The following is a 22,189-nucleotide window of genomic DNA, read 5'->3' as shown; positions in this document are numbered from 1 at the left end:
GTTTACAGTAAGAATAACGTATACGGCATTGTAAGTCGTTTGTGGCGGCATACTGTATGTTTTTGTGGAGAAACAAAAAAGGTAAAGGACCCTGGACGGTTAAGTCCAGTCAAACGCGACTCTGGGGTTGCGGCGCTCATCTTCCTTTCAGGCTGAGGAAGCCGGCATTTGTCCACAGACAGCTTTCTGGGTCATGTGGCCAGCAGGACTGAACCGCTTCTGGAGCAACAGGAACACAGTGACAGAATTGCATGGAAACGGAGTTTACCTTCCCGCCGTAGTGGTACAGTGGTGCCCCGCAAAACGAACGCCTCGCAAGACGAAAAACCCGCTAGACGAAAGGGTTTTCCGTTTTGGAGGCGCTTCGCAAAACGAATTTCCCTATGGGCTTGCTTCGCAAGAAGAAAGCCCATAGGGAAATCTCCGGGGACCTCTTTTAAATGCTAGCGGTGGGGAGCAAAGCCTTCCCCCCCCTCCGGCCTTCAGAAGAGGTCCAGGAAGGCCGGCGGGGGCCGAAGGGCTTTGCTCCCCACCGCCAGCATTTTAAAAGCAGTCCGGGATAGCAGGGAAGCGCTTCCCGCTATCCCGGATGGCTTTTGAAGGCAGGCGGGGGGGAGCAAAGACTTTTGCCCCCCGCCCGCCTTCAGAAGAGGTCCTGGACCACTTCTGAAGGCCGGCGGGGGGCAAAGGTCTTTGCTCCCCCCTGCTTGCCTTCCGGGAGAGCGGAGAAACGCAGCGCATTTCTCCGCTGTCCCGGAGGGCTTTTGAAGGCAGGCAGGGGGGAGCAAAGACTTTTTTCCCCCGCCCGCCTTCAGAAGAGGTCCTGGACCACTTCTGAAGGCCGGCGGGGGGAAAAAGTCTTTGCTCCCCCCTGCCTGCCTTCCGGGAGAGCGGAGAAACGCAGCGCTGCGTTTCTCCGCTCTCCCAGGAAGGCGGGGGGGGGGAAGCAAAGACTTTCGCCCCCCGCCGGCCTTCAGAAGAGGTTGGGGGACAGACTGTCCCCGGACCTGGTCTGAAGGCGGTTTCCATAGGAACGCATTAATTGATTTTTAATGCATTCCTATGGGAAACCGTGCTTCGCAAGACGAAAAACTCGCAAGACGAAAAGACTTGCGGAACGAATTAATTTCGTCTTGCGAGGCACCACTGTACCTATTTATCCAGTTGCGCTGCCATACTTTTGAACTGCTAGGTTGGCAGGAGCTGGGACAGAGGCAACAGGATAGCGGGGATTTGAACCACTGACCTTCTGATTGGCAGCCCAAAAAGCTCAGTGGTTTAGACCACAGCGACCGCGTTCCATTGTTGGATTAGGCCAACAGCCCAGCATCCTGTTTTCAAAGCAGCCAGCTGCATAGGTCATGCATAGCATGAGACTCTTAAATACCAGCGTCGTGGGTTCGAGCCACACGTTGGGTAGAAAGATTCCTGCATTGCAGGGGGCTGGACTGGATGACCCTCGTGGCCCTTCCAACTCTTCCGAGTTGGGGACAAAGAAGAGAAATACCGACAAGAAGCCAAGCACAAGCGCTCCTTCGATTCCTGACGGCGGAGGGAATGCGGCTGATAACAAATCAATAGCCGGCTTATCCTGCACTGATCTGCACAGCCCTCTTTTAAAAGCCACCCAAGTTTACTACCTTCACTGCCTCACGTGGGAGAGAGAGAGCAATGCAACCCCCCCCCCCCCCGTTTTATCTAGGCGCCCTTTATCTTATTTTTCCTGAATTTCCCGCGCCTGCCTTTCCCCTGCGACAGGCGACTACTTCTAAGACAAGGGAGAAACGGGAGGACACATTGAGCGGAGGAACTCGGGAAAGCTCGCGAGAACGAGGCCGCTTCGCGCGATGCGTCTCCCTGAGCGAGGAGGGAGGGGTTGAGTGAGCAAAGAACGGCCGGGAGCGCTGTCGTGTGACGTTGCCGCCGTGTCCTCCTGTGCGTGCTTTACGTGCCCGGAAGCAGCGTGAACGGACACGCGGAGGGACTCTGGGGAGAGCAAGTATCGGAAAGGAAAAAAGCGGGGTCGGGGGGTAGAAAAAGAGAAAAAGAGAAAGGGTGGTACGGAAGCCCGTAGGGGACAAAGAAGAGAAATAAAGCGGCTCTGGCCAACTTTATTGCCGGAGGTGGCAAAATGCCCGGCGTTGCCGCCCGTAAGAACCAGGAACGGAACCGAGACAGCGCCATGGAGCAGCCGCCGGCTGATGTGGGTCTCCGAAGGGGGCGGGGTGTGGTGGGGTCTCCTACTGCTTTATTGGGAGGGGTGGCCACTGAGGGGGGGTTTCAAGGGGGCGGACTGCAAACTTCAAAGGCCCACTGCCTGGTCAGAAGTCTCCCCCCCCCGTTTCCCTTTTCTCTCCGCCCCCCCCCCAAATCCCATTTCCTCACGCGAAACTCCACTGGGAAGGGCTTGGAAGGTGCCATGTTATACCTATGCACGGAACCCCCCCCCCCGCCTGCCCCATGAAGACGCTGTCAGGTAACAGGTCTTCATAGCTCCCTGTTACGCGTTTCAATCAAACCCCCCCCCCCCACACTCATTGTGCTGTGCAAGATGAGAGCAGCAACTTTTTTTGGGGGGGGGGTTGGAGTTTCCTCACTCACACATTGGGAGCGAACTTACTCACTAAAAAAAAAAGTACTGATCCAGGCATTTTTTAAACACTGCAGAAAGACCTGTTTGCTAGAAGCAACAGCACAATGAGTTTCTGTGTGAGCGCTATGTCGCCAAACCTTAAATGAAACTGCTGTCAGTGGGGTGTGCATGTGCGTGGCTATTATTGTCCGTCTTCAGGTTAAGGGGTGTCTTACGGAAAGGTGAATGGAGGGGCTGTGCAATTGTTGGCACGTTCCTCAGGGTTAGGGGTGAATAGATTTCAGCTGATGAGCCGGGAGGACATCCTGCTAGGAACGGGGTTGGACAGCGGATGCAGGATTCAGCCCTGCCCTCCTGCCCACCACCACCAGTGATGTCAGTTGATGGGCGGGTGGTGTGTGTTAGGATATTTCTGATTGACTGATACTGTTCCGATGGGAGTCTGGAGTTTGTCCAGTGACGACGTGGACGGCTGCCTGATGCCTCTGACTCCCTGGCAGTATCCCAACAACAGGTTATGGGCCTCATAGGCCAAGGTGCAGCCCCTGGGAGGCCAGGGTTGGCCCGTAGGCCAGAGCTCCACCCGTGCCCTGTGGTGTCAAAACCTCTATTCTGCTCACTGAACAGGCATATGGGCCTGTTACAGGAGGCTTGCATCATAGAACAGGGTGGATACGTACACTGTACTAATGTCCTAACAAGCTGAAATATGATTAGCTTCTTGAATTCTTTTATCAAAGGTGATCAGTTCTGAGCACCTATATTTATTATGACTATATCATTTTTATTAAGAAGACCTTTGAACATGTCCTCTAGCAGAAAATATGCATTATATAATTTGTGTTATGTGCAAACTATCTTCAGTGTCTTCTGCTTTCATAAATATCTATCATTTATATTTGTTTTCATTGTAATTATTAATTCTTGGAGCAGGCAACTGTCTCCACAGTTGATTTAACAGCACAGTCCTAACTGTATTTACTGAGAAGTGTCCTGTTGAATTCAGTGGGTAAGTGGGATTAGTCTTGCTGCCTAAACTACTTAGTTCAAGCTCATCTGCTCAAAAATTATTCCCAATAATGATGAGCAGCCCCTGAGAATCAGCTGCTGCATTACCTCTGTTCATGCAAATAGACTTTGAGTATCACAGCCATAAAAGGCAGCTGTACATTGCAGCTTGAATCAGCTCTTTGGTTTGTGGAAGGGTTGGCGATCCACTGGATGCTGACACTCATGAAAGAGGGAGGAGATTTTTGTTGATTCCCTTTGCAATTTGATGTTCCACCTCCCATGCTGTTCCAGAGGGTCCTCCAGTGATCTGGAGCAGGTTTTTGGGCTGTACAGGACAAAAATCAACCCCTTTCCTTCTGTTAGTAGAAAATTCCTTGCACATGATCTCTGGAGCAATTGTAGCTTGAGAAAATAAAATATATTCCATTCTTGAGTAAACTTAGCTGATAGAGCGATTGGGTAGCATTTGTAATTACATTTTATGTTCATGTTAGTGTTAGGAAAATTGGACTTGCCTAATGCAATAACTAGTTCTATCTATATATTTCCCAAGATGAGGCCATCCTAATATTTCTTTAGTGGAACTATCTTAGCCCCCCCCCCCCCCATTGTTATTCTGGCTTGCCTATTATTGCCCACTGCGGCTGGCAGTAGAAACAACAAAGAGACTTGTGGCTTCCTAAAGATTAACAAATGTTTTTAATTCATTCATATTGTACAAATTTATAAACAGGTTCACAATCTGAGACCATCAAAGTGATGTACAACAGGGCAAAAATAAGATTAAATATAAATTCTAATAACACTTAAACCATTGCTACAGATGCACAGTTAATGTTTCATAGTCAATTAGGTCACACCTTAGGGGAAACCATCTTAAACAGAAAGATTCCTGAACGTCATGATGTTGGTTGTCTTAACTAATTTCAGCTGGGAATTGATTCCAGAGGGCTGGAACTGCAACACTAAAAGTCCAGTTTCTAATGTAACCAGAGCATACTTCTGGGGCATGCAGTACTCTCAGCAGCAGCTCATTTGAGAAGTGCAGTTGCTGGACAGGGGCATATGGGGGGGGGTTGATCCTTTAGGTAACCTTTCTTAGCATAACCTTTTATGGACTGGAGTCTTGTTTCCTGAGATACCAAGGATAGAAATTAGGATCATTTATTTATTACACAGACGGAGCCTCAAATAGTATATTGAAACATAATGAGGTTGCAGCTTTAATATTTAGTTACTGGAGTGTTTTCTTAGTCTCACATTATTAATCTGAAACTACACTAGAGTAAATGGGATGAAAAAGTTTGGAAATATAGTCTAAATTCTGGGAACACTGCATTCCTTGTATTCCCATTTGTGCACCTGTTAGGCACAAGCCTGAGTAAATAATGAACTCTGTTCCATGACTTGAAGTCTGGGTCTGGCAGATCAACTGGGATATTGAATGCCATAGTCCAATTCCTCCACGAAAAGCAATCTATTCCCATAGGTTTATAGCTGATGGTTGCAGCTGAGTTATTTGAGCTTATATCTGTTATGGCGATGATGCATGGGAAGCATGGTGATTTCACAGTTGTCAAGGCTCAACTCATTCTGTGATAAAAGCGTAGTTTGAGAAAGTTGATCCCTAGGCTGATGTCACTCACATGATGTTTTCCCCTGTGTGTGTGTGTGTGTGTGTGTGTGTGTGTGTGTGTGTGTGTGTATGGAATGATCAGTACTAAAGGAAATGTCATGTAGCATATAGTGCTGAATTTAGCTTATGATGTATATTTTAAAGTAACTAGATAAAAGATGAATGCAAACTTGATGAGATGTACATATTCTAAACTACCAAAAGCAAAGTGAAAATTGGCTCTTATTTGGAGTCTGTGTTTAGCACTTGACTTCTTATATAGAACATTGCCATCCGTTAAGAGCTAGCAATGCTCAAATGAAGCGTGTCATTTCAGATTTGTGCACACAACATGCAGGGGTTTTTTTGTTTTTGTCTTATTTGGACACTGGCTTGGTGTAAAAGCTTTTAGCATAACACACTGTTCTTCCCCTTTATAGGATTATGCCAAGGAAAGGTATGGAGTATTGCCGCTGATCCAGTCTCAGGAGAAACCAGGTCAGTTTCAACATTCTGGAAAGCAGACAAAAACCTATTGGGTTGTAAATACCACAATCTGCAAGATAGTGCTGATAGTTGTGTCAGGTCCAATATACAGATAACCATTTCTAGCTGCAGTGGAGCCAGTCTGTCTGAGGGGGAAAAGGTAAGAGGTTGTTTCACTTCATGCTTGCAGTTAACAAAATACTGTGGAACTTCAGCTAAATTTAACACATGGCAAAAAAAACACAACCCAGTCACACTTGCTATGTGCTAAAAATCTGAGAGAACAATTGCCACGTATTAAGACAGAAATTATAGAGGCCCCTTTCTCTTTGTGAGCAGAATGCCTGTGCAAGGACTTCTATTTGCGCAGATGGGGTTCCCCCCTTCTCCCTCCCTCCTTGCACCCACCAAAATTTGCTTTGAGGGGATCAGGAGAAGCCCTGGAACAGCACACAGGAGGAGGAGAGGTGGGATTGCTGAGTCTAGCAAGCCATAATGCTTGCCTTGATGGAACAATTGCCTTAGCACAACATTAGATTCCTTCTTGAAACTTTGCTTACAGATGTAAATTTCAGTGAATACAATTGGACTGACTTCTAGGCATTCATAGGATTGAAGCCATGGTTTCTTGTAATCATACATCAAGTATGGGGAAGCCATCCAAAAGTTGTTTAACTCCCCTTGGCCATAGTGGCCAACGGTCATGGATGACGGGATTTGAAGTCCATCAACTTCTGGAGGGCTACACCTCTACTTGTTGGCATTTGTCTATCTCGAGAGACAGTGCTGTGTGCCTCTGGCACCAAACTGACACCCTGAGACACAAGGCTGGGCAGTGTATATGGAGGTCCTTTGCTGCCCATACAACAAGACTTCCCTCTCAGTCTTGTAGATATGGTCGAAAGGAAAGCAGAGCAATATGTTGGGCACCATTTTAACTACAAGAGTTGCCGGAAGGAGGTGTACAAGGCCCCATCCAACCATCTTAGGGACTCCATTCTGGATTTGTGTAGGGTTTACTCCCTAGCCTTTTCTTCTCCTGAATGTATCTCACAAGGTATCAGAGGTTTAGGTTCAGAGGTTTCCTTCTCCTAGATGGGCTACCTTCCCAGCTTGACGAGCCCAATCTGCCCCTCACTTCCCTATACAGCTCATGCAGAAACCACCTTCTTGACCATTGGACCTACTATTGGTCTCATCCACTCAATCCGCTGGAGCCTGTCTTCACATGCAGGGGAAGTCCATAACTCACTGAGGGTTTGAGAGCCATCAAATACCCTCACCTGGTTTAGCTGGCCAGTCGAAGCTGTTTCCTGGGGTTTGAGCGGTGTCGCATGCTGACGGCTTCTAGGGGCCACAGGTGAGAGATGAGTGCAGGGTGGGGACCAAAGGTGGGACAAACTATCCCAGAAAGAGAATGATGTGTCCCCCACCAGGGGTACTACCCCTAACCTAACACTCCACACTCCTCCTCATAAGTGATTATTAAGGGAGAATTAGATATGCACAAAACTAAGCTAATAATGGCCTTTTTTTCACTTGTTGGGTGTGGCCCAGCAACGTACTTGGGCTAATAAGACAGTTTATGTGTATGTCTACAAATACATCAAGCCACTCCTGCATACTTGCCAGTTTCCCGGGTAGGCATGCTTATGGCTTCAGTTCAGCCTTGCAGATAAGTCCATAATAGATATTACACTACATGAATTTGTATTTGGACATAATGCTAGCCTTTGAGAAGTCATGTTCTGTGTGCAAGCTGGGAGTAATCCAAGCACATATGTGTTGGGATGTATATTCTGCTGCTTTTGCAAAATGCAGCTTTGAAGAAGAAACAAATTGAGAGGCTTGGTTCTCATTTTTGAGAGAGAGAGAGAGAGAGAGAGAGAGAGAGAGAGAGAGAGAAACATGAAATTGGGGGGAAATTGGGCAGTGGTTCACTGTATCATGTAAAGAAGGAGTTGGAATGAATAGAAAGTTGGATAGCGCTTTTAAAAAGTTGATTAAGTTGCCGTTGTGGATTGGAGAAAAGGAAAGCATTCAGATTCAATGTTTAAAGAAACAAGTTATTATAACTTTCTTCTTTTTTTAAAAAAAACCATTAAGGAAAAGCAACAGATTACTTCACCTACTTATGCAAAAATAGTTTTCTGCAGTATGTTTCTCTTTAGCAGTTGCTTTCTGATTTTTTTATAGAAGCAGTGCAATAGTTGAAAATAATTATTTGGACCTTGTCAGAACATGTAGTCAAATGTGTGTGCCATCTGGTTTTAATGAAAGTTGGGCCATTATGTCTACAGTAATTTTTTAAAAAGTTAATCTAATGCACATTTTGGGTGATGCCTTGAACATTAGGGACTTATAAAAAGGGTGATACCTCATTTTGTCCTTTTTATTCATGTCTGGAAAATGTTGCAGCTTTGTAATAATTTTAAATTGTTGATGTAATTCTGTCTGACTAAGGCTTAGCAGATCTGTTTCAGTTTCCGTTAGCATTGGTGAAACTTGAAATTGGATTAGAACCTGTTACTCCGTTTCATTGTTTTTCTATTTTTCCGCCTCAAGCGCATCAACAGTGTAGTGGTGTATCCCTTTTACCACAGATCCCTGTTTCAGAGTAATTTGTTTTCAACAGCTTAATCCAATGCATGTTTGCTAGAAAGTAAGTCACAATGTGTTCAGTGAAGCTGACACTATCTGTTAAGTGTGTTTAGGTTTTTCTGTCCAAACTACTTAGAGAAGACAACATCTCTCCTTCATGGAAGAGCAGTGGTTACCTCTAACCATTCCCAAATTTATTCATATCAACAGAATTACCTCTGAGATTCATGGTAATCTTCACATAGAACTTCCTTAGAGTCATCTTATCCTTTTAAAAGCTTAAATGAATCTGCAGAACCTAAAAGAATTATTCCGAAGAGAATCCAACCTCAGCGTATAATGTAGTTGTATAGCTGTGAAGATATTCAGAAAGTGAAAAATTAACAAAACAGACACAGCCTGGAATAGGAAGACACTAAAGCCAGAAGTTGGAAGGAGAGAGAGAGAGAGAGAGAGAGAGAGAAACCTTAGTGTGAAAAGAGCAGACATCTATGGTACTACACAAGGTAGTTGTGCTTCCAGACAGAAAGAACCAACTCCAGTACCTGAAGCAGTGGTTTTCAACTAACACAGATATTAATAGTTTACAAGATTGCTTGCCTTATTAAAAAGGCAACATTATTTATTATTTATAAAATGTGCATACCACTTAGCATGAAGAGAAATCTCTAAGCGGCTATCATAAAATGTAATTTAAAAAGTCAATATAAATTCATATAAAATGCAGGAATCAAATAAAATCTTAAAAGCTAAGTAAAAATGGAATAAAACTGAGCAGCATGGACCTTGGCATGGGGGATGAGTTGGGTTTCCGTTGTAAAACAGAGCAGCATTCACAAACGGCATCCTTAGGGCAGAGAGTGGAATGGCTTGTAGCCATCTGGGTTTCCCCACCACTCCGATGGATATCCCCTCCTCTCATTTTCTGACCACAACATGCAATTTTTGTATACACAGTACTTCATATTCCCTCTATCCCCCACCACAGACTCCTTATCTTGCGTACCTTATATAAAACAACAGAGTACTCAACTCACCATTCATTCATGCTGCTCCACCTATTCCATTCCCTCCTCTAAAGCACTTGGTCAGATTATTCAAAGAGGTAGAACTATGTGTGTGAAATAATAAACCCTCATACCCAGGGAGAGGTACTGCTTTCATCCAAATGGGAGGTTAAGAAAACATGCGCCCAGACTTCATATCCAGTACCAAGTCAGAGATGGTGAACTGACTGAAGGTGGGAAAAGGCATCCCTTGCCACCAAGGTTTCATTTCTGCCACGAATGCTTTGTAAATAGCTTTCCTTGTAAATGTACATAAAATCTACAGGGTAGCTTTGTTGCATCAAAATGGCTATTGTTCCCCCTTTCCATGAATATAATAGCTAACCAAGTAATGTATTGCCTGCAGATCGTGTGTTGGTTCGAATAAAGGACTTGACAGCAGAGAAAGCTGATGACGTCGTCTGGGTTCGTGGGAGGATTCATACCAGCAGAGCAAAAGGTAAGCTTAGCTCTTCCAAGGTTGCCCTAGATAAGCCTTTCTCAGCCTGGTGCCATCCAGATGTTGCTGGACCACAACTCCATCAACCCTGATCATTGGCCACGGTGGCTGGGATAGATGGGAGTTGTGGGTCAAAATTATATTGAGGGCACCAAGTTGGGGAAGGCTGTCCTAGTCTGTTTATGCACCATTTATTTATTTAGAGGGTTTATGTACTGCCCACAGCTTACAACAAATCAAACTATCTGTAGATCTGTCCTTTATTAAAGGTCCATTAAAATAACACAGTTCTTTAAAAACATTTTATTATGGGTCAGTAAGGGTCAAGTTTTCTCCCCTTGTCCTGATGCTTTCTAGAACTACAGTGGTACCTCGGGTTACATACGCTTCAGGTTACATATGCTTCAGGTTACAGACTCCACTAACCCAGAAATATTACCTTGGGTTAAGAACTTTGCTTCAGGATGAGAACAGAAATTGTGCTCCGGCGGCATGGCAGCAGCAGGAGGCCCCATTAGCTAAAGTGGTGCTTCAGGTTAAGAACAGTTTCAGGTTAAGAACAGACCCCTGCAACGAATTAAGTACGTAACCAGAGGTACCACTGCACTCTGAATAGCAGCTTAGGGATTTTTAAAGAAAATATTCCAGCCTGCTGTGTCAAGGATATCTGTGTCAAGGATATCTAGATATCTCCCTGGCAGGAAAATGGGGTGGAAGGGTACCCAGCAACAAGCTGAAGGCCTTCACCTAGTTCCCTCAGTTTGCAGCTTGAAATTATAACTAGGTTGTTTACTCAGGAGTAGATTGCTAGGAGATGGCCCCAAACTGCTTGCTTGGAAATAGTATAAAGGTGCTCTAGATTCTTGCTTTCTGTGTCTTTCCCTCCTGGATTTTTATGGAATGTTACACTCTTGAGAACGGTTTGCCACAAATGCAGTAGCCAAAACTTTTTATTTCTCTTTTCCATATTGCAAAATACATGTGCCTGTCTTTCTGCGTTAGTTCTTTTTCTATAGTTAAACATGGTAGAAAAAGACCTACAGGTAAATATGGTGCTTTAAAGAAGGCTGTATAATGAAATACTTACTTTTAAATGCCTCTAAAGTTATAAAGTACTATTCTGAAGTAAAATTTAAAACCATTGCCGAAGTATCAGTCATCAGGCATACTAGAATTTCTCTTTTCAAGTTGGATAATCGGAATAAAGCTAGTTTGTGTTACTTCCTAAGTTTTAAAGGAAATGGGAAACCCTGGAACGAATTGGCCTTTCATGTAGCCCCAAACAAAATATGCCAACTCATTATTTTTTTTTTTTAAAAAATTGTTCTTACAGTGGCCTCAAAGAAATCCTTATCTAAGCTTGAGCTCCATGGCATGGCTTGTTCAGACAGAACCACCTGCCTGTCATTTTTCTTCACTGTGGGAGCACTACTTCTCTTGGGGATCACTTTCCATTGCACAAGTTTAATTTTTTTTTTTTTTTTTTTTTAAATAATATTTATTAAAGTTTTCCAATTAATTACAAATTAATAAAACATCCAATTTCAAATCTTTTTCCAATTACATCCTTTCAGGACTTCCCCTTCCCTCCCCCCCTTGTATTCCAAATCTCTCAAATAAACAGATAATCTCAACAAGTTCTTCTCCTCAGTTCAAACTTATTATCCTTAACCCAAAATTTTTTTTTTTTTTTTTTATAAAAAAAATTATTTTCCATTCCCCTAAAATCGGCTTAGTCCCTCCACGAGTTCCCCACTTTAGAATACCATGTAGATGTATATAGCCTAAATAAAACATAGTTTACGCCCTTTGGGTTCCACATTTCCCACCCCCCCTTTTCCCGGTTGCGTTCCCAATATTCCTCAATGTCCGATATTTCCACATCTCTCTAAGTCATAGTCCTTTGCCAGTCCTCTTTAGTTTCGCATGTCCAATCATGAAAGGATTCTGTCTCAAAGAAAGGCCCATTTTTTCCATCCAGATTTTTATATCCAGGAGTGAAAAACTCCAAATTATAATCCTTAAGCTTGTCAAATCTGGATGTCCCAAATGTCCCCACTTTCGACTTAGTCCAATTCTTGTTGTTTTGTTGTTCTTATTGGCCACACTCCTCTTTCTATTTCTTTCTGTCCCTGTTTTCCTGCACAAATGTCCTAATTCCAAAAGTTAGTTCCTTTGCAGAGGCTTGTTGCTCAGAAACAAAACATTACGTCAAGTTCCTTTCATTCCACAACGGATGATTCCATTGTCTTCTTCGGTATACTGGCCTCTGTAGTCATAATAATGTTCCATTTCTGCAGTTTCCCAGGAGATAAAAAATTCTGTTCAAATTTCCAACTAAAACCACTTGTGATATCCCTCGGCTCCTCTAGGTGGATTGCAAAAACTGAGTTCTCTTCCAGATCACATCCATTAGCCCTAGTAACTTTGTAATCCTTATTTAAAGCAATTTGTGTCCAATTTATAACAAATATAACCTGCAAAGTCCTTGTGACATAGTCTCTATCTTGTTTTTCTGCTTTGACAGCTCTTTGACAGCTGTCAAAACTTGCCTTTCTCCTCTCCAAACACCGTCATCGATCGCTCCCGGGGTTCCAGGGGGGGGGGTGTTTTTAAGTCCAAATTCTACTTTCCTCCTCCAGCTCAATCTCATATTCTTCACTCGTGAGGTTCCAAACTTGCCAAAATGATGTTATTCCGATCTTAGTTATCAAATCCTTTGTTTTGACCCTTCTACAATGGAGGGGGTGGCTGACTTCCTTTTTTGCGCCTCCCCCGCTCGCTCCGAAATTTTTAAAATTTTGTCCCTCTTTTTAGTCCAGATTCCAATTACTTACGGGTTGTTCTTTTAGGTCCAAATTTTCAAAGGAAAAAGCCAGCGCTCTCCGCCGGATGGCATGCGGCTTCGCACGGCAGGGATGGCAGAGGACTCAAAACACCACGCTTCTCCCCGGCACCCGATCCTTAGCCTTTAAAAAGGCTCCTTCACGAGTCGGGAGGGCGCTAACGGTGCCAGCCGAGTCTCCATGTCCACGGCCCCCGTGGCCGTGGTTTTTAAGGGTCCCCGCATCGCCGGTGCGGTAGGACCCAGCCCCTGCCGTGCAGGCTCCCTCCGGAGCTCGGAGGGAGTCCGCCATTCGGCGATGGCGCCGACCCGGAAGTCCCCATTGCACAAGTTTAAATATGCTTTGACCTCTTCAGGTGACATACAAGTCTGACAGATGTTCCATTTGTTTGAACTTCACTTACCTCATGGTTGAGAAACCGTATATTTAAAGAAAAAAGGCTTTCTGGAACAAAATATGACAATAGCTTGAGGAACTGGAGTTGAACTCTGCTCCCCAAAATCTTTGACATGCTTGATAGAAATGCTTCTTGTATTGGGCATAAATAGGGAGAAAAGAAAGGTTAGTTACTAAATTTGGTCAGTTACCTATTTCACTATAGTTTCATGCTTGTTCTGGGGGCATAAATGTTAACAGTAAATGTTAATCATTTATTTTAAAGATCCCATGGATTTTTGTGTGTGTGTGAGAGAGAGATTTTAATAATAATAATTATAATTATAATAATAATAATAATACAGTCATACCTTGGTTTTCGAACAGCTTGGTTCTCGAACGTTTTGGCTCCCAAACGCCGCTAACCCGGAAGTGAGTGTTCCGGTTTGCGAATTATTTTTGGAAGCTGAATGTCCGAAGGGGCTTCCGTGGTTTCCGATTGGCTATAGGAGCTTCCTGCAGCCAATCAGAAGCTGCACTTTGGTTTCCGAACGTTTTGGAAGCCGAACGGACTTCCGGAACAGATTCCGTTTGACTTCCAAGGTACGACTGTACTAGCAAATGTTGATAGTGGCCTGAATGGGTGTGCCAGCTTTAACTTGCATATATGTGTTTTAAAAATGGAAAAATATGTAATCTTACGCAGCCATGAAGCTCATCTGGGACGGTTGGCATGCACACATGAGTGCCAGCATTCACTCAGAGTTAGATAGTTGAAAGAGCGGCACTGGCTAGTTTATGGTTTTTGTATACAAAGCCCTAAGCAGCTCAGGACCAAGTTATCCAAGGGAGCATACAGACCAGCCTTTCTCCTGTACAGACCAGCCTAGTTGCTATGATCTGCGGAGGAGGTCTGTTAACAGTACCATGGCCTGTAGAAGTGCACCTTACACTGGTGCAGGGGAGATCTTTCTTCAGCAGGACACCTCCTTTGTGGAATGACCTGCCCATAGAGATCAGGTGGGCTTCAACTCTGTGATGTTTTTGCTGACAAATGAAAACATACCTGTTCATCTGGGTAATTCCCTGACCATTAATTCCTGTTGCTCAACATTCCTGGCCACTGTGATTGATACTTTTAACTTTACAGTGGTACCTCGGGTTACATATGCTTCAGGTTACATAGGCTTTAGGTTACAGACTCCGCTAACCAAGAAATAGTACCTTGGGTTAAGAATTTTGCTTCCGGATGAGAACAGAAATCGGGTGGCGGCAGCGCCGTAGCAGCAGGAGGCCCCATTAGCTAAAGTGGTGCTTCAGGTTAAGAACAGTTTCAGGTTAAGAACGGACCTCCGGAACAAATTAAGTACGTAACCAGAGGTACCACTGTATTTTATTGATCTGGTTTTAGTGCTGCATCTTGCTGTTTCACTTGTTTGTGAACCACCTTGATAATTTTCAAAATGAAGGTTGGTATAGAAGAAAGGAATAAATATATTTCTTAAAAAGGTGACCTTATTTTATTTCAGAATAACCCCCCCCCTTTCTACTTCAAAATGAGATTCCTGCATTGCTGGCGGTTGGACTATATGATCCTCATGGTCCCTCCCAACTATGATTCTATAATTCTCAGTAGAATTAAGAACAAGCGAACAACTTGGACAGTGACCCGTGTTCATATGCCGGGCTAAACCAGGAGTGGGTAGCCTCCCCAGCCCCACTTGAGAGACCATAATCCCACACCAGTGGTAGGCAGAGCCAGAGCAGATGATGGGTGGAGCTAGGGACAAGTTTCTAGATTAACTAATCCAGAGTAAAGTCCACCCTGCTTCAATTTTCATCGTGGTTACCTTACATTAGAATTCTTGCTCTTGTGTGGTTAACTTGGAAGTAAAGCCTACTGACTTTGATTCAGTTGCACTCAAATATACAGAGCATTTTATCTTTAGAACAACAGACCAATAAACCCCCTGTTGTGGAAAGCAAATGAAAGTAACCCCTTTCTGACTTTAGTGTGCCGCACACACGTGCATATATGACAGAAGCATACAAATTTGACCTTGGAAAGTTGAGGGGGAAAGTTCCATAGGGAAGAAGCAGGGGGAGGGAGTTTATTTTTTATAAAATGAACTACTTCCAATTATACTAAAACTGCATGAAGGAAGGGGAAACACAGTAAGTAGCCAGGAAAAAATAAGTAGGAAACAAACACAAATGAAGGAACTCTATGGGGATGGAAGGATGGGGGCAGCACAAGGCATCTTCAGGAGGCTATAAGGGCTGCCTAAAATGAGACGGGATTCAGATTTCCCTCCTGTGCGCTGATGTGAAAAATTTAGTTTCATATGAATGAGACTAGGCAAGCTTCAGGTTTGTCATCTCCCCCACTTTTGCGTCATGATTGCAAGGAGGGAGTTTTCAAAAGCTTTCGCTTCTACTTTTGCCTAACCACAGCCTGCCACGTTATCCAAACCGTGGTTAATTTTAATTTGTTTCAGACGAATTAACTCTTGCGCAGTTGTGGAAATGCATAATACCACATGGTGCGTTCAGATTCTCCTAAAAAGCCAGAGATCTTTCTGAGAATTCTCCCAAAGTTTGGAAAGACCCAACCTGGGGGCATTACTGCCCCAGCCCCTTTGTATTTGTTTCCTTCTTGCACCCCTCCCTCGCCAGATTTGCAAATTGTGACAGGAAGGATTCAAAATGTACAACACCAATGCTGCCTAAATTTCCAGATCATTTTGGGGCCTGCTTGAAACCACCACTGTCCAGAGGAGCACTGGTAAATGCATTGTTAAAATTTTAAAAAAACCTCCAGATAAATGCATCCAAGTGAATAAAGTTCTACACTTCACAGTGTCACATGCTCTGAGCACAGTCTGGAGTCATTGGTATGGCTCAGAAGGAACAGTTCCCCCCTTAACTATGCAAATGAGGGTGCCCCCCCTACAGTCAGTGAATGATTTATCTATATCTATATATGTATCTATCTATCTATCTACACACACACACACACACACACACACACACACACACACTTCTCCAAAATTCACATCTGTAGCGGGAAATTAGAATGCTGGAACAGTTTAACCAGCCTTCAGCTTTAGGCTGGACTACTGGTCTCCCTTATTTCCATTCTCTTTCAGATTTATATGTTTGTAAAAGGGTGGGGAATGGGCAGGTGAGAAGACTGGTGCTGAGGGCTTGTCTTGGGATGGGTAGAAAATTTCTGAATGGGCAAGTTGGTTTCCTTATGCCCCTTTCTGAAAATCTTTCTATCCCTCGTACCGCGTCATGATAAAAGAATCACTCCAGAGTCTGAAAATGTATTAACGTACACAGCTGAGAACCTTTCTGCAAGCTTGAGCATAACAAGATATCATACTGTGCAATAATAATACTTGTTAGAGGGGCCATGGGTTAGTTGCTATCTCTCAGGTTAACTGTGAGAAAATATGGAGATAAACTCATTTGTACTTCTCCGAGGTGCGTGGTATAAGGATGGGATTAGAAAGTGACACGTCTGATTAGGAGTTGTACTGCGTAAGGCAGAGAGATGACGAATTTCCCTGTCTGCCTTATGTTAGCCGCAATATTTGGCCCAAACCGCTAACTGGTAGGAATCCAAGCTGTCGAACTAAAAGTGAGATGTGTGATTCAGGTTCCGTTGGTGGCAAGCATTGGAGGAACTGATATGAGTCTCGGTAGAAGCCCACTCGCCAGTTCATTGCAACATTAATGTTATGAGTCAGAAAGCTGTTTCAAAAGGTGTTGAGTAGCATATGGAAAATTCATTGTGTCTGTTTTGCAGAATCGCAAAAGAGTGAGAGTATGTTTTAAACAATAGTCATTTTAATCAGAAATGGCCATGATCTCTGACACAGATACTTGACAGAACACCACATATATATTTCTGAGTTAAATAAACAGAGGTATTAACCAGGTTTCATAATAGGTTTCCTTCCATTCCCCCCCCTACTGAAAAGAGAAAATGTGAACAATCCTGAGAGACAGAAAAAGAACACATTCTCAGCTAGTGGAGGAGTGGAGCATACAGGCAAGGACTAATTTCTCCTGAAAAAGGAGTTAGTGGATCCTGGAAGGGGAGGTAAAGGTAAAGGGACTCCTGACCATTAGGTCCAGTTGTGGCCGACTCTGGGGTTGCGGCACTCATCTCGCTTTATTGGCCGAGGGAGCCGGCATACAGCTTCCAGGTCATGTGGCCAGCATGACTAAGCTGCTTCTGGTGAACCAGAGCAGCGCACGGAAACACCATTTACCTTCCTGTCGGAGCAGTACCTATTTATCTACTTGCACTTTGACGTGCTTTTGAACTGCTAGGTGTGCAGGAGCAGGGACCGAGCAACGGGAGCTCACCCCGTCGCGGGGATTCGAACCGCCAACTTTCTGATCAGCAAGTCCTAGGCTCTGTGGTTTAACCCACAGCGCCACCTGCGTCCCATAAGGGGAGGTAGCCTCCTTGTAAGGGGAGTCAAACCTCCAGGCTTGACTCTAGCAAGCAAGCCTAAGACCCTTTAGTCTGTATCTTACACAGGGGCTAGAGTGCATCCTCCCTCTCCTAGTAGGCTCTAATATCCAAGGGGGAAGCACCACATTCAGAGGGCAAGCGACTGATCCCATTCTTCCTGGAATCACTCAGATCGCATCTGCAGCAGTGAGACACAGAAGGGACCAGAGATGTAGCTCCCAACTACCTCTGTGTCACAGTGCCTTCAGGCCCCATTGCTCTCTCTTTCTCTCCCATTCCCCCCACTAGTCAGTGACAGGCAGGAGCAATCAGAGAAAAAGGCTGAATAAGACCTTCTGGGGGAAGATAACAGGAGAAAGGTGGTGAGGATGAAAGCAAGTTTTGCAATATGGATGCTGGAGGCATCCTGAGAAGGATGAAAGCAAGTTTTGCAATAAGTCCTCTCAATCTTTTTATCCATCTGTTGCAGAGAGTTGGGGGAACCCCCAGAGCAGATTTGGGAGTGGGGTGGGAGGAAGTGAGGAAGCAGAATCCTGTTGCTGTGAGCAAAAGCTATTCCGCCAGTGCAGTTACCCTTTAATTTACAGCTCAATCCTTTGCATGTCTACTCAAAAGGAAATACCATTGAGTTAAGTGGCATTTACGTCTTGGGTATATGTGTATAGGATTGCAGACATAGAGATGCCCACCAAATTTTATTTATATTTGCACCCACTTCACAAAGACAACTGTTATAAAATAAGGATAAGTTGTTTGATCATTTCAAGTGTCCTAAATACATAGGCTGCAATCCAAAGAGCTTATTTGGTGGTGTTGTTTTTTAAAAAAAAATTAAATTATTTGGAACAATGAAAAGGTTATTGTGAGTAAAAAATCTGTGCCAAAGGATGCACATGTCTGTCTGTAGTCTTTGCTTTGTGAGTGTTTAAAAGTCTGGCTTAATTTTAAAGTAGTAGAACATATTTTTGTATTCATTCAGAAAGATCCCAAGTAACTTGCCCTGAATACACCTGCATTGTTCCTTCCTCTTTCTTTTCAGGAAAACAGTGTTTCTTAGTCCTACGTCAGCAGCAGTTTAATGTCCAGGCTCTGGTGGCTGTGGGAGACCATGCAAGTAAGCAGATGGTAAAGTTTGCTGCCAAGTAAGTAAGCAATTATATCCTGTTGTCACAGTAAACAATGGTGGGAACCCAGGCTCCCAGTGGTTGGGACCATTTTCGCACATTAACATCAATGCCACGTTTGTTTTTAAAATGTAGTTATTTAAATTGTCAGCTCACTATAGTGTTGAATGCATTACACTTACAAAGACAAAATGGAACACAGCCTTGAAATTCATTCTGAACTGCTGGGGGAGCATTCTGTCTCTGCAGACAGCTCCTATTTACTTTCAAGCTGGCTAACAAAAAAGGTTGGCAGGCTGAACTTGGACACATTATTTTGTCGGATGTTTGTGTGTGCATGTGAACACAGGCTCGATCTTTTTTTATTTTATTTTACTTAAGCATGAGATCTTTACTGTGTGATGTATTCTGCCTCATTTAAATGCAGAGTGCAAATTGAAGGTATTTAGAAGTTCAGCAGTGCATTTTTTTTTCTCTCCAAAAGACAGAAAGGGTTAGGAACCTAATTTGCACTCTTGTAATCTTCATTACTAAAACTTGTTCTGTGTAGCATTCCCGCCCCCCCTTCCTCCCCCGATTGTAATTGGCTCTGTTTCTATTTTAGCAAGAAGCATTATGGTCAAGGCAAGGGTTTGCCTTCTCTCCACAGGCGCCTTTAAGATTGTGGTCTGAGTTGATGGGTGCCTGGGTTACCAAAGCAATTTGGGAATGAGGGCAGAAAGCAAGGTACCCTGGAAACAAGCTAGACAACAGAACTAGATTGTGGCACCAGAGCAGGCTTCCAGTTCTGATCTTAGAACTCTCTCTACGTCCGGGCCTTGCATTGTTTGTAAAGTTACACTACTGAGAGTGGGTGGGTTATCCTTTACACCTTTTAGTTTTGAAACCACCAATTGGTTTGATCCCTTACACGCCTATGTGTCAAAGTGGCCTTTACAAGAACGGAACATGTTTCTGTGTCCAGTTTTTGACCTGGTACATCCAGGCTTTAAATTACGAGTCTACCTTAGTATGGAGAACTCAAGATACTTCTGTTCTGTTTCTCGACATAGCTTTCGTGGCTCAGGGGTGGGCCCTAAATGCATGCCAGAAGGTGTAGACAGTTCTGATGGGGTGGAGAGGAAAGTGATGCATTGTTCTCCTTAGAAAAGTTTTTTAAAGGGCCAAACAGTTCTGGAAATAAGTTCAAGACCATAGGGAGCAGCACACTCAGTATCACATTAGCTTACTAGTATTTAGAGCACGTGTAACATGTTCTGTTAATTCTTTTAGTGTCTTTGAGATTCAATTTTTTTCCTAGTTCCTGGAGAACATAATTAGAGAAATGTGGGTTTTCTCTTTATTTGGTCTTCCTAAATGGTGCCCTCGCTTTGGCTCCAACTGTGTCATGAGTCCTTGATTGACCTTCCTAATGGTTTCAGCTCTGCTCTGCACCAGGCATTTCCTATTGTATCCTCTGTTCATGCCTTCATACTGAAGGTTTTTTCCCCTAACAAAGCCATGCATTTTGCCTCTAATTGTCAATTTGTCATCTCCGTCTCCCTTAGACAACTGCTCCCTAGGCAACTGCTTGCGCTCCCCAGTTCTTTTTTGGCCTTAATTTGGAGTGTTCCCCACTTAACACTATACACTTTGAATTAGCCAGTGTAAAGAATCAAATCAAATCAAAATCCTACTGACTTGTAGTGATTACCAAAAAAAGTTGATGCCAATCTCGATTGCTCACTCTAACCTCTCACCACCTTTTGTAAAAGAAAAAGAAGCTTGAATCAAAAGGAGTCTGTCCAAAGAGGAAGGCATGCTAATGAACCCAAACCCCCTTCACATCACATCTGGCTGCTTCATCCTTTTATTTCTTTACAGCTTTCTATAAAATAGAGGAGAAAAGAATAATGCATTTGGAGTGGACTTAAGCATTTATCCCTGTTCAAATGCTGTCAATATTTCTTAAGTGTATATGAATGAATGACCTTGCCTTCATTTCACATGAACTGGCTCTCCTACCCATTTCATGGGATCTATCCGAACACAGTTTTGAACATCTGGCTGTATATGAGAGGCATCTGCAGTTTTCGAGCATCTTAGGTTCACACTGCTTCTGCTGCTTCTTGTACATAGCCAAACAAGTATAGTTCTCCTTTTCTCAGTGTTGGCACAGAGCTGAGAACTTTCGAAATGGGGGGAACTATTGATATGAAATGTTTAGCTGAAAATACTCCAGCTTTCATGCCAGAAAAGCTCTGAGCGATGCTTTTCTGCTACTTAGTCATTAGAAGAAATGTTTTCTTGCTCAAGCTGAAAACATTTAACATGCTACTGTTGACTTTGAAGTGCCAGCAGAGTGACACTGCTTAACTCAGTGATGGCCAAACTTGGCCCTCCAACTGTTTTGGGACTACAATTCCCATCATCCCTGACCACTGGTCCTGTTAGCTAAGGATGATGGGAGTTGTAGTCCCAATACAGCTGGAGGGCCTAGTTTGGCCATCACTGGAATGTGATGTGTAAGGAACAGTGCAGAACCTAGCCATGCTTAAACCCAAGACACTGAGATCTAGTGAGCATGTGGCAAAGCATGTTACATTTGTTTTTCCACCAAACCTGTGCAAGAAGGGAAGATTTAATTTCAGAATAATATCCCCTCTCCTCCCACCACATGCTGTTCTGTGCATAACATCCCATATAGTTTAGCAAGCTGAGAAATGAGACTGGGGTTGGTGCCTCCCCAAGCCTCTTTCCCCTTTTCATTCCTGCTTCAGTGAACTGGTCCTGGTTAGTGTAAACTACAGCTCATTTTAACCCTGAAAAGATTTCGAACCTGTTTTGAACGCACTACATGATCCTGGCTAGTAAACCAACATTAAAACGGCAATGCTTTATTATGGACATAGCAGGGAACTGTAGTTTAAACCAACAGAGACTGATGTGCCGAAGCAGACGCACATGGTTGTGAATGCTACGTATGAAAGGGCCCACTAGACCTATCCAGTTGTTTAGAGAAAAGCTTCCTGCACAGCTCCACTTTCTTGCCAGTCAAGCTGAGCTCTTGTGTATCAGTGACCATGGAGCAGTCATGTCAAAGCCACTCCCCGCCCGCCTGCCCCCCGCAACCTTCACTGAATTTACTGGCACAGTTAAAATGTTGAAGGTTTAGTGCTACCTTTCTTAGGAGGTGACATCAATCGATTGCTCTCTTTGTTAGCCTTGCTACTGCTGAGTTACAGTAAATAGGATATTGGAGAAGGGAGCAAAGGATTGCCAATTGTAGCTCAATATATAAGGTAGCAGGAACTGATCTCAGGTAGCAAAAGTTGACATGTTCATTTAGCATGGATTAGTTTCCTAGAGTTTTTACTGTTAACTAGCCTATTGGGTTGGATAGTAAATAACATTCAGCATAGCCTAATAGAACTGTCCTTCCAATAACCGCAAAATAAACCTTTGTTGTATATTTTCAAATAGTAGGCAAGTTAACATGTAGCGAAATGGGTCACCAGTACTGCTGTTTCTTTATACATATATTAGTATTTTTTTTCATTG

At 43.7% G+C, this 22,189-nt stretch overlaps 1 protein-coding gene across 1 annotated transcript in view; it reads left to right on the top strand.

Annotated features, from left to right (window-relative positions):
- The first annotated feature begins 1,838 nt into the window (after positions 1–1,838).
- DARS1 (aspartyl-tRNA synthetase 1) overlaps positions 1,839–22,189 on the top strand; it is a 50,829-nt gene continuing 30,478 nt past the window's right edge. The window contains exons 1-4 of the mRNA XM_083710419.1: positions 1,839–2,203; positions 5,660–5,717; positions 9,720–9,812; positions 18,565–18,667. Of these exons, the coding sequence (XP_083566545.1) occupies positions 2,132–2,203; positions 5,660–5,717; positions 9,720–9,812; positions 18,565–18,667 (326 nt within the window). The 5' untranslated portion in view covers positions 1,839–2,131. The remainder of the gene's footprint in view (positions 2,204–5,659; positions 5,718–9,719; positions 9,813–18,564; positions 18,668–22,189) is intronic.

Source organism: Podarcis gaigeae (assembly GCF_964106915.1).
Source record: "Podarcis gaigeae genome assembly, chromosome: 1".
NCBI classification, from domain to species: domain Eukaryota; kingdom Metazoa; phylum Chordata; class Lepidosauria; order Squamata; family Lacertidae; genus Podarcis; species Podarcis gaigeae.
This window is presented reverse-complemented; position numbering and strand designations above follow the sequence as displayed.